General features: G+C 47.4%; 2 protein-coding genes across 2 annotated transcripts; one reads left to right on the top strand and one right to left on the bottom strand.

Moving 5' to 3' along the window:
* Positions 1-264: 264 nt before the first annotated feature.
* Positions 265-5,347, bottom strand: SETTUDRAFT_177677 (uncharacterized protein; the record flags this gene model as incomplete). Its single annotated transcript, XM_008028469.1, has 8 exons — positions 265-1,969; positions 2,024-2,319; positions 2,374-2,880; positions 2,929-3,705; positions 3,752-4,004; positions 4,125-5,084; positions 5,134-5,174; positions 5,225-5,347. The coding sequence occupies 8 exons, from the start codon at positions 5,345-5,347 to the stop codon at positions 265-267; spliced, it is 4,662 nt and encodes a 1,553-aa protein (XP_008026660.1).
* Positions 5,348-6,001: 654 nt separating this feature from the next.
* SETTUDRAFT_111395 (uncharacterized protein) lies at positions 6,002-6,301 on the top strand (the record flags this gene model as incomplete). The annotated part of the gene is made up of 1 exon (XM_008028468.1): positions 6,002-6,301. The coding sequence occupies one exon, from the start codon at positions 6,002-6,004 to the stop codon at positions 6,299-6,301; it is 300 nt and encodes a 99-aa protein (XP_008026659.1).
* Positions 6,302-13,217: the final 6,916 nt, after the last annotated feature.

Genomic DNA, 13,217 nt, shown 5'->3' with positions numbered 1-13,217 from the left:
AAGAAAGATACTCTAGGTACTGCTTAATCTATTATGTTAATATGTAGTAAAACAACTATATTGTGGTGGAACTACAGGCTTATAGAGGTGCGCAGGTTTGGTGGGGTGCGGCGCTCGCTTGCCTGCGGCGCTCGCTTGCCACATACGTTATATGAAATTCCATGATAAAGTAGATTCAGAGTTGGAAGTTGTATAAGAAGATGGTTTTTCTATAAGAGAAGTCTAAGATGAAGTGATAACCAGTTGTAGAAGCCCTATCTTTATTCAAATTCGCCCTATATCGCTTCTGCGGTTCATACCGGCCGCCATACTACTTGCTTGCAGTCTAAACGCCCTCAAATTACTAGTGGTACTTTTAGAGCGAACATGCATGCCATCTGCATCACTACCAGCTCTATAGTCAGATCCTGTATTTCCTAGACCACCTGTTCTATCCGGCCTTTGCAGAGGAAACGCCTGTATCGATCGCGCCTGGCTGTGATTACTATGATCGGGACTTCGATCAACTGGTGAATTTATGGATTTCGTTCGAGTGTTCATCTTGGTTATTAATGCGGACATGGTGGCAGTTGGGGACGCATGAGCCGATGCACTTGAGTTGAAGCGTGCAGATTCAGGCACAGAAGTGTTTCGACGTTGCAACAGTTGTGGCATGTCATTGAGCGTCCTGGATCTTCGGCGTCCCATTGAAAATCTTGCTGATGACGATACCGATGGCGATCGACTTGACGGTGGCGTTGGCAGAGCATGATTGCCCTGTGGTAGCGATCCATAGGCTTGCATCAATTGCTGCAGATCGATAGCCTGCGGTAGTTTACTCAAACGACGGATGGCCTTCTTGTTGGTGTCAATGAAAGTCGACATCGCCTTGAGAGCGTTACTTTGCGTGTGTTGTTCGTACGCAGGGGTGCCACTTGCAGTGCTCATCGCGCGAGCGGCGTGCTGCTCGTTGAGCCCTATAGTCCGTGGCGTCATTGGTGAAGATTTGCTCAAACTCATCTCAATCTGCGATACGACACGGTCGAAATCGACGCCGTTGGCGGGATATCTAGTAGTCGGCTGAATGGATGCTTCGCGGGCTAGAATAAAGAAGGACCCGTCCCAAACCTTTCGCTTCAGAATGTTCCATCGAGCACGAGCTGGGTTGCTCTCCATCTCTGGTTGGAACACAGAGTGACGGGCAAGCTTGGCGTAAAAGCCTTCAAGGCGATTTGCCATCCTTTCGAGTACTTGCATGAGGAACGCGGAAAGTGCAGTGACACGCTCGGAAGTGGATGGAGCATCGAGATCCATGATACTGTCAAAAGCATCCATGCCAGTACAGGCTTCTTCCCTAATAGCTTCGAGAAACTCCATGTCGTATCTGACAGACCGCTGCGCATATGCAATGATACCTTTTTCATGATGGCGAGCAGATTCACTGTCGCATGTGAATTGACCAATTTGAGAAATCTCATTGGACGCCGTGACAGCATCGTGGGAGCCTTTAGCACGGGCAATTACACCAAGGACGTCGGATAGCTTGGTATTTGCAGAAGAAGCATTGGCGAGAGTGAATGAGATCTTGAGGTAGAGTTCTTGCAGTTTCGCTCCAAAGAGAGTGGAAAACCCACCCTGTAATAGGCGAGACTGGTAGTGGTAGAATCTGCGTACACCTCCCATGTTGAAGAGGTCACCTTGGAACCACACGAGTGACGACTCTGTGATCATACCAACCTCGAAGCTTGCTGCGACCACTTGTTCAGTTGCGACACGAAGATAACCCTTCCATAGATCGTAGAGCATGCCAATCTCCTCGGATTGAAAAGCGGGCTTCGGGGTCAATTCTCCGATGTAGTACTTGGTCAAGAGGGACGAGACTTCGGGATTGTTGGTATGGGCCAGCAGATCGAAAGACTTGGTGCAGTCTACACCGCCGTTGGATTTGATGATATTGGTGCCGCCTGGATGCATTGAGCAAAAGTCGGTGCTGCGACGAGTCTTAGCATGTGTGAGCCATTGGGTGAGTGTACGATAGACTTACACGTCATACACTTTACCATGCACTCCGATCCATACACGCGAACCGTTGATATGACCGGTGTGAACAGATAGCTGTGAAAGCGATATCGTAGGTTGGTTGCAAGGTAGAGGTCTTGGGGTCATAAAGACGTCGAGCATCAAGCGTCGCTCGGCAAATGCAGTGTTCAATATGGTCTCCACTGTTTCCATAGTAGGCGATCGATGATTGTAGAGCGCTTGGCGAATGCCGGACATCACCGAGTCGAACACTCCGACTGAACCGCATACGTAAAGGTAGCCGCCGATGCCACCTTGCTTCTGTGATCCAAGCACATTAGCTAAGACTCTAGGGATTAGGAGCACAGAACTTACCTTTGACATAACAAGATCGCATATGGACTGCCCTTGCTCCACGATAAGTCCGTCAATATACCGCGAGGGCATTTCCTTTTCCACAAGATCTCTAGAAACGGGATCGTACACTAGGCCATTAGTGTCTCGCGAAAATGCTGTATGCACTTCCATCAGTCCCTCATTGACATACTGACGAAGCTCAGATTCGTAACAGAACTTTTGCCGGGACTGTACACCGAGATATAGGACAGTTTTCCCCCATGCTTGGCCGCAACGTGCTTGCCAGAAACTGCGGAAAGGCGCCACGCCGCTACCACCTGCAAAGAGTGCAACAGGCGAGGTGTCATCATTTGGCAGTTGAAATGAGAACGGCCTCGACACGCCGATCAATATATCCTCGTCGTCGAGTACGTCCATCTCTTCGCCTACAGGCGGGTTTAGGAAGCCACTGCTAACTCCGTTCCGCACCTGTTTGGTGGTACCTGCAAACATCGGGCAGAGGTCATACTCTGAACGGGATATCGTCTACGCATACATTAGTTTTGAATGCCATCTTAAGGGAACAATACATACTAAGTCTACAGTACTCGGGAGAAGTTCGTCAGAGTAGTTGGAGATACTGTAAGTTCGTGGTACCTCGACAGAAATGAGATCTGCCAGCCAGCCCAGATCGCTGGAGAGGTCGAATGCTTGGTCCCATATGCGTGGTGAAGTGTCTTTCACAGCTGCTTGAAGTAAGTCGCCGAGTGAGGCTCGAACAGGCCATTCGTCTGTGGCTAGGACCTGCAACACGGCATGCGATGATGCTCGCAGTAGGGTATGCAACTTTGTGGCAAGCTTCTTAGTTATCGGCGCAAGATGACCCTTGCGTAGGATATCAACGACAGTGAGCTGCGGCTTGTCGGTATGCGAGATGGCGCCCATATGAACAGCGTATCTTGTCCACATACGGTCCAGGCTGACAGGATCTGAAAGCATAGTATCAAGACCTAGCGCAGCTGCAACTTTCGCACACTCCGTCCAGCTATTCATCGGCATGATAGCAAGTCGATCGCCAGGTTGAAAGGTGATACCAGTGTCCTGGATGTCTAAAGTGACCATCGCAATGGAGCGCTTGGAGTCCGAGTCGACGAAGTTTCTGCTCAGGATTCTACCCCGGTATCGACATTCTTCGAACGTACCGCGCATCTCGTGTGGTTCGATATCGCGTTGTCCACGGAAAGGCTCCAGGCGTTCCTTCATAGCCTCAGAAAATTCTGCGTGCGTTTGCTCCCAGGGTCTCATAGCGTCAGCAGCTCCAGAAGCCCCATTTGTCTCAGTCCGACCAGACTTGCCGGCGCACTCGAGTAGCTTCTTAAAGTCAGTCGGATCAACGTATTGATTAGAACATGCTTACACCAAACACTTTGTACCGATGGGCACCCATGAAGCCTCGCTCACCAGTGTATGCCTCCACCACACCATCGAGCACGCCCATCAATCTGGGGTCTCCAGATGCCTTCACATACTCTGGTATCCGATAATGATACTCGATGGAGGCAATAAAAGCACGGAGGTTCGATGGCAGCCAGGCTCGAAGATGTACACCCTCGGCGCCAAGAAACGAGTTATACTGTTTGCGACCGAGGAAGGCATCCATAACCAGGTACCTGAATGTGTTAGTAAAGAACCTCAGGATGAATCAATTGACTTGCGGAGGAAATTGTAGACCGGAAGTGGCTGGGCATCGTTTGGACAGAGGCGCCGAGAACTTGGCCCAGCGCACCCACTCGGCAGGAGACACATAGTTCTCACCAGACCTATCGTTGGGCGATATGGTGTTGAAAGCTGTGGGCATTCGTTCCAGGATCTCCTTCAAGCGAATGAGTTCACGAAGGAGTCCCTCGTTGTTACGGTTCATAACGTGTTCTTGACACGCCGCAATGGCATCAGGGCCATGCTGAAAGCTCGCCGACGTATCCGCACAGCCTTTGAGGAACGCAGTCTCAGCGCTGTCACCGAACATGCCCCATCGCAACTTGGTGTTGTCGAAGCGACCGACATAGGGGTATTTCGAGAGTGGGTCGATATAGTCGACATTGAAAGACGACTGATCGAAAAACGTAAGGTGGGGAATAGACCGACCCATCCGAACACAAATCTGAACGTACGGAAGGCCAATGCTGCGAGGGATGCCTTGGACCTCGTCGCCAAGATCGTCGCATATAGGAACACCTTTCAGTTTGAAAGGTTTCGCAGCTACGTTGATGCCCTCATTGCCATCATGCCGCTCTTCATACCGGTAGATGGAGCAAAGCATACCAAGGGCAACCAGAGCTGCCCATAGAGCCTTGTCTGGGATGGTGTCGGCTGTTCCTTGGATGATTGGTAATGCTGCGATTGATTCCCGCACTCGACCACGAGCAACGCAACCAGGCATTCTTGTGCAAAGATCCATCCATACTCGTCCTGGAGAGTTTCGTAGGGCACCAGGAGCCTCGCTTGTGTCTGGAGGTTGGAAGCCATACTCCGTGCTCAAGTAACCATCTCGCCAGCCTGTCGCAGGGCCGACTTCTTCGGCACGTATTATGACTTGACGAGCGGGTGCACCCAGCGCGATTGCCAGTAGGTCTCGTTCATCCATGTTGAGGTTGTCAAGACTCTTCACACCTTTTGCATTTTGAATTTCTTTGATCTCGGCCATCGAAGGCACATTTGAATAAATCAGCTCGTTGATTGCCTTACGTTCCCTAAATTGGTTAATAAAATTGGCCTAGCTCGGATGAACGGCATGCCCACCTTTGTCGAAGGAAGTCTTCAACATCGGCATGTTGCGGTATCTGTTCTCATTAGCAATGTCATTTCTGAGTGCGTTGGAATTTGTAATTACTCCGAACGCAGCATGCACATCTCCAGGTGCAGCAAATCCAGAGAATGTGCACCCTCGAGGACCCATCCGACTTCCGCTTTTGCTAGCAGTAACTGACCCCGCTGGACAATGACCACCAGCCATACCGGAGACTGGACATTGTTCTGATCTCAAAGACATCTGTGATTAGAGGAAGGGTTGTTGGGATACCTGCCCGTAAGTTGAGTAAGAAGAAATAGAAAAGGCCCCGCGGCAAAGACAACAGGCACCAGCTGGAAATGATGGTATTGGGCTCGAGGATTCAGCTGCGGTACGTAATCTATTACAGAGAACAAGTAGTAAAGCAAGCGCCTAGTAGCATGAACTCAGTTTACCAGTCCGTAGGGCGTCATAGCTGAGCTGACGTGTTTTCTCCGAGCGAGACGCTTTGCCATGGCGCAAAACAGCTTGTCGAAAGAGTCGATGGCTTGGCTGGAACAAAACATGGTTTGGACGTTTGGACGTTTGGTATTTGTGGGCTTGTCTGGTGGCGCAGGTTGGCGTGCGAGCACGTCTGAGTGCCTGCATTAAGTCTTGGACGTAAATTGCGCGACGTACGGTGTTTGTACTTACTATGGGCATCCAGGGAAGGGTGTCGCACATCACAGTCGGCATTTACAGTGCCCGTGCGCGGGTCGAGCCACTTCGCGGGTCGAGCCACTTCGCGGGTCGAGCCACTTCGCGGGTCGAGCCACTTCGCGGGTCGAGCCACCCCACCAATGTTGCATCCCAACTTCAACACGACGTAACTCCACCAATATGGATCCAATTCAAGAAGCGGTTGAATATTCAAATTCGCGTGAACCTGGAGATAATTTCTCGTACCGCAAAGTTGCTAAAAAGTTTAGATTCAATCGAACAACGCTATCACGAAGACACAGAGGTGCACAGCGATCGCGACGCGACCAGGCGCGCCATCAGCTCTCCCTCAACCCACAACAAGATGATAAACTATTAGGATATATAGAAAGATGCACAAGGGACGGCTTACCACCTACACGAAGCGTTTTAAAAAATTTCAGCAGCGCGGTTGCGCAGCAAGAGGTCTCCAATAGCTAGGTTGACTGGTTTCGACATCGCCATCCCGACAAGCTCACCACCAAATAGGACACTAGTATTAATTGTAAGCGTCACCTAGCTAACAGCAAGCATAAATACGAGTTGTACTTTAAATTACTACACTCTAAGATGTAAGAACACGGTATTAACGCGCGCAATACGTACAATATAGATAAGAAAGGCTTCTTCATCAGCATGGTAAACTCACTAAAAGGATCTTCTCTAAGGCAGTTTGGGAGGCAAAAGAGCGCACAGCGGCGCTAAGAGATAGTAATAGGGAATAAGTAACGCTGCTGGCTTGCGTATGTGCTTCTAGCGATGCATTGCCGCCCGCTCTTATCTACTAGGGCACCTCTGAGGTTTATTATTATTATTATTATTTTGATTTAACGTCCTTTCTCAGCCCTAGGGCTATATAGGACGTGTAGACCAGAGGTCTACAAGTATCTACGTGTTTCTATCAATTTGATGTAGGTGGGGGAGGGGGTTATCTAAATGAAGGTGAGGCTCGTAGCCTAGTGTATCGGATGGTAGTAGGGGGTCTTGCGGGTGGTAGGTGGGGTAAGGTAGGTGTAGGGCAGGTACTAGTGCTAGTGGCGCCCTAGTTGTTGGTGTCTCCTTTGTACCAGGCTTGTGTCCCAGCTTTTGTCTCTTCAATAAACCTAATAGTCGCCTGTATGCCTATACTAGTTTCTAGTAAGAAGGCTAGTGATAGTGGGTCCTTGCTCGTTTCTTGCATCTTCTTTCTAGCTTCTTTGTATAGCGTACAGCTAAGTAGGATATGTGTAGTGTCTTGGGTAGCTCTATAGTTGCATGGGCATACTTTAGAGTCTACTTTCTCTTGATTAAATAGGAAGCTTCTAAGATAGCAGTGCCCTAGCTTAAGTTGATAGAAGGCGCTAGACACTTCTCTACTAGTAGAGGGAATAGCTATTTGCTTTCTAATCTTCCACTTATACTTTGCAGCGTACGTATTAGAGTTACGCTTAATAGCCTTCTTTTTATATTGTTCAAGTAATGTAAGCCATTCTCTTTGGCCTAGCTGTTTTACTCGTGTGCCTATTACAGCTAGGCTTGTTCTAGTAGAGCTAGGATCTAGCTTTGTTGCCTCCTTAGCTAGTGTATCTGCTCTCTCGTTCCCAATAATATCTTGGTGGCCTGGTACCCAGTATATTGTAGGTGATAGCCTAATTTCTCGTAGTTTCTCTGCTGCTTTTATACATCTAATCTGCCACTCTTGTCCAGGGTTGTCAGAAGCAGTTTTTAGCCTAAGTATAGCAGCTTGGTTGTCTGCGTACACTCTAACTTCTAGACAGTCGTCTACTAGGTCAATAGCTTTCTCTAAGCCTAGTGTGATCCCTTCTAGCTCTCCATTATAGACTAGCTGGTTATAGCCTATATTAACTTTTTGTTGGGCTATACGGGTGGCTCCTTTGTAGAATGCGACTCCTACTCCTATACCTTTGCCTTCTGTTGTAGATGAGGCGTCTGAGTATATAGATAGTAGATGTTTGTCTTCTAGTTGCTCTTTGTGGTCTTTTGCTTCTAATTCTTTTGGTTTTTTTGATATATGCGTCTTATAGGGCATTTCTGAGCTCCATGGCATAGAGGCGTAGTGCTGGATCTTCTCACTATCTATAGATAGAGTTGTTGAGATAGATTTAGTAATACGCTCTAGCTGTTTCCCTTGGTTGCCTCTAGACCTCTGAGGTTTAATTAAGCTGGGTTGACGATCTTTTGGCTGAATAACACTAGATTTTTGTCTCCCACTCAACGACGGGATAGTCAAATTATAATTTAGGACTTGCCTGGCTTTAACAGGTGTTCGAGCGTTATATAGCAGCTAAAGCTCGCTGGCAATAGCGTCTTCTGCTTCTTAACAGCCACGGCAGCCACCTCACGCCCGAGTTTTTGGAGTATTGTGAAGCTAAACGAATCATAGTTATGGTGTATCCTCCACATTTAACCTACAGCTTGCAGCCGTTAGATGTTATGCTCTTCTCGCCGCTTTTGAAGCACTACACTAAGCAGCTTACTTAGCACCTCTAGCGAACCCAAGGCCTCTTAAGAATCACCAAACGCAACTTTTTTGGCAATTTTTGGCTGGCGTGGAGCTCTACAATGACTTACGATCTTATTTTAAAGAGTTTTTAAGCTATAGGCGTGTGGCTAATAGAGGCGGACTAGGTACTTCAACGCTTTAATAACGACCTACAACAACAAGATGACGACTTAGGAATTAGAAAGCAAGGCGACGGGGATACCTAGCCTTAGCTGCGCAAAATTTTTGACGCCGCGGTGGCGGACAAGGCTAAAGTTAAAGCTAAACGGCTGTCGCAAGGCCTGCACTTGCTGCAGGTTAACAACAAGCTTCTACGACTTTAAAACGCGGAGCTTCGCGCCGAGATTAACCTCCTCACAAAGCAGCCGACTAAGTCTACAACATTGACTACACAAGAGGGCGACAATTAGCACGGCGGCGCTGTATTCTATAGTCCGCGGAAGCTTACTAGCGAGCGCGCGCGCAAAGCCGCCAAATTAGACGAAGCTGCGCAACTACAACTCTAAAAAACTTGCGATAGAGAGGCAAGAGCGGCAGCAACAGCTTACAAAAAGCAGGTTTAAGAAGCTGCAAAGGTGGCTTAACAACAGGCTAAAATTGAGCGTGATCGCAAGCGTTAACAGCGCGCTAAGGAACTAGCTACGCAACGGGCGCTTAATAAGCAATAACAACAAGCTGCAACCGCTTAAAAAAGTCACAATACAGTAAACAAGCGTAAGCGAAAAGCTTCACACAAAGCAGCAAAAAATCTAGCAAAGCGTCGTCGTGTTACTGCTGCATCACGTCAGGTTGACGCTGGTCCGCCAGCGGCGTCTCTCCTACCTAAATTTGGCCTACGCAACCGCTAAATTAAGACGCTAGCGAGATGCAAGTAGTGCAAAGGCTTTAGAAGCTTTAATATATCAATACCTTAAACAATCTCACGATAATAGCTATTTGGTGTGGCTGTACAACCTCATATTTGCAATCGTCCGATATTGGTGGGGTGGCTCGACCCGCGAAGTGGCTCGACCCGCGCACGGGCACTGTACCGTCCTGTCGTCCGTGCGCGTCGCATGCACTTCCAGTCCTAAGATGGGCTGTTCCGCGTTTCCTGAGCGTCACCAATCTGGAGTGCATCACTGATTATTCTTCTTGACCCGCCTGAGGCATATTATAGACATGCTGTTAGGCCGCATGCAGCTCCATCCCACAATCGCATTACTCCTTGTGGCTCTGGGAAGAGATTACCCTCAAGCACCAATGTTTGCACTTCTGTGAGCGACATTTAATTGCAACTTGCGATAATATCACAGCGCAAGAAGCTCCGAATGTGGCCAATGCACGCGGAGTATGCTACAAGCTGCTTTATTCCTAAACAAGCAACTATGGCCCGGCTTGGCGACAGAATTCTCCGTGTGGCCTGTTGAATGTTTGAGGTTGATTGGTTGAAGAGCTACTCACGTCAAATGAGCATCACTTCTTATAGGATCAATCCCGAAGACAAGAGCCGCAATAGTGCCGCTTAAATCCTTTAAGTAATTCGGCTAATTCTCTAGTTTCGACTACTGTATACAACTAGCATGATGCTTGAGTTGGAGTCTGAATCGTGCTGAAACAAATCTAGCATTAGAGCTAGTTATTTGTGTTGCGACCAAAAAGTTAGAAGCATAACTAAAGTCGAGGAAAGCCCTGCGGGCTGTGCTTTAGTACTATCATTATCTTAGAGATTATACTACCTTTCCTACTCTATCTTAAACTCTCTCTTTCCATAGGAGCTAACAACTATAGAATCCTGTTTTAAATTCAAATGAATACTACTAAATAGAACACAAGTATATTGATATAGTATTTGATAGTGAAAACTGATTCTCTTATTACTGTTTACGAATCTTCTGTACTGAATTGTATATTGATAGATTTTAAAACCTTTTCTGCCAGTTTTGAATTCTAATAACATATTACAGTATCATGTTTTTAGATTAAGTAATAAAGTCTAAGTGTGTATATAGCTTATTTCCATTAGTTATAGTGTATTCATCGTTTAAATTTAAAGTAAAAACTAGAGTGTTAGGAAACATTAGAATGCTAGACCACTAAAACAGATAGGCTAGTCAGAATCACAGCTAAAGCTGCAACACCGTCCAGCAGTGTTACAAGCTTGGGGGATGTTTGCATTGTGTGGTTTCATGTTTGAGGGAGGTACTAATTTGCTTCTAGAATGGGACAAGTAGGGGACAAGCACATTAGACGTGCGCCTCCGTGTATAGATTATCGCAAACCTCTATATGACTTAGGATCGAAGCGATAGAGACTGCAACAAGCGTCCTAATATCAGTGCCTCTTACTAAACAGAACGCCTTTCCCTCGCTCTCGTCTAGCAAGACCATCAAAGACGTGATATTGAACCGCTATTCGCTCTTTCGCGAAGCCACTGAAAAGATACAGCTACGACCTAATCGACAAAGATATGACTGCGAAGGTTTCGAAGCGTATATTCCTAACATTTTCGCTGTGTCCGATGTATGTACATGAGCTACCTCGTTATCTGATATTAGGGCAAATTAAATTCAAGGCAGATTAAGCACTGAGTTTGCAGGTATTGAAAAGAGCTTCTATGACTGATAGTAGTGGCTGCACAGTGCGCCCATCGGTTATGAACATGTCTACCCAAGTCTCAGCCTGAGATAAACATAGCTGTTGTGAACCAGCTAATTGAATTCGGTGATGACAACCTGTCGATTACTGGTATACTGCGGGAGCTTATGCACTTCCGTTGCCGTAGCTCTGTGTGTTAGTGTCTGGTTGGTGAGATTTTGCGATGCGAATCGCAAGGAACATAACCACTGGGGCGGATGTGACCAGTGTGATTCGAAGACCGATTACTGCAAGGCTATCGCACTAGATATCGATAGAAAGGCTAAGGCTTACTCAGGAGAACAGGTGATGGAAAAAGGCATGCGGTTATGGGTCCGACAAGCCATGCAGGATGCAAAAGCCGTTGGAGAGAACATCCAGAGGGCAACCACAACGAGATGTGTGTAGTGGCTGTGCTCAATCTTGGTGGTCTGATACTTAGCGGGGTACTTACGTGAGCGCAATCCGGCACTAGTTCAACACATAGTATATGGCAGTCTCATCAGCTTAGAGCACACGCCTTTCTGCCTGCATGATTAGATGCTAGGCTCTGCTTAACAGATTCTTTTCCTTTAACCTGGCGGGGTAATCTTCCCTTTCGTTACCTAGTGCTTCTGCAATGACAATATTCATTGCATGAATACCGGCGGCCCCGTCAATGACAGAATCTTGTAATGCCGACATTGTCTCATTAAGGGTCAAACCAGGTTCCGATTGATATCCACATGGTTAGTGAACTGTTCAGCGGACCACCACCTCTGCAAACAACCATTGCCGTTCAAACTTCCTCTGGGAGTCATAGGTGTCCGCAGCCGCGATGCTCTGGTTCTTTTGGAGACATACGGCCCGGGTGGGGACTGATACGCAATGAGCTACTGCTGAAAAAAACGAACCACCAACATGGCGTTCTCCTGCACTAGTAGCAAAAAGAGAAGAGATTAACCAGGTCCCAAATCCAATATCGATGACCACAAGTTCCAAATACCGTACTTTGTCATGCGGAGAGCCCTTGAAGATTTTGTAAGTATTAGTCGACTATGAGGCAATACCTATTTGTGGGAAGATCCGCTTTGCATGGTTCAGGCTGATTGTGAGGAGTACAAGGGAGATCCACTCAAGATGGCAGACAAATATAGTAATACCAAACTCGTGCTCAGCGGACAATACGAATAGCTCTGAGAAAGGGTCTTTGGAAACAACATCGGAGACGTCGCAGCTTCAGGAGGATTGATGGTCGAGACACGTAGCAAAAGCGCAGACAGAGTCTCTGCAACCACTTCAGGAAGGCGCCATATGTCACTCGTCATTATCCTTAGATGAGCTCCTGAACACGCTCGCTTGTTGGCTGTCAGACGTAATCTCCGCTAACCAGTTCTTTCACTTTACATCTCCGGAGATGGTCTAGCAATGCAGCAACGTCTAAAACTATGCAAGTGGCATCACATCACATCTTTTACGAAGCATCAAATTGGCAAACAGCCAGAAGAATGGTACGTAGACACGGAAAATCTCACTCTCTGCCGTAGCGCGGAGCTTTTTCCGGATATAAAGCGAGGTTCGTTGATGCGAAAATAGGTACCTTGCTAGCATGTAGAGGAGAGATCTAGAAAAGTCGCTATTGTTGAGTATAGAAGCCCGTTAGCAAAGGTATCCGGGGATACAGTGGAGGAGACTGGAGACTGGAGGCGCTGAGAGCTCCGTCTTGAAGCTGGGCGGCTATCGAGGGATCTAATTAGATTCAGCCACTTATTACTAATATGCGGTCTGGTACGTTGGTAGAAGAGGCAAATGGCAGGCATCTGCGCAGAGATGACCTATTCGGTAGAGTACATATCAAGTTTGAAGACAGCGATAACTCTATGTTTGTCACTAAGCATCCGTGTTTCCCGCGCAAGATGGAATCTGGTCATGTCGTGATTAGTGCATAGGTTCGCGTACAAATATTTTAGACCGACCACAATCGAGATTCAAATCCGTACGTCTGAGATATGGCTCTTGCGTTTGTGAAATTATGAGCATTTTTAGTGTTTGGAACGAAAAATACGATTAATGACTTATTGATAGGCCATTGTGGTCACACACCAACTTTTAAGCAGAAATCTTTCATCAAAACTCGTCAATTTTCTATCAGATATAGGGGTAACACGTCGCGAGAAACCGATTTACGCCACTCTAAATGTGTGCAGCCCTCTCGTTGAGGTGCTAGAGGGGGTATTGTCGGCATTCTTGCGACGTGTT

Source organism: Exserohilum turcica (genome assembly GCF_000359705.1).
Source record: "Exserohilum turcica Et28A unplaced genomic scaffold SETTUscaffold_25, whole genome shotgun sequence".
NCBI classification, from domain to species: Eukaryota; Fungi; Ascomycota; class Dothideomycetes; order Pleosporales; family Pleosporaceae; genus Exserohilum; species Exserohilum turcicum.
Note: the sequence above shows the minus strand (reverse complement) of the source record. Positions and strands in the feature narration are given on the sequence as shown.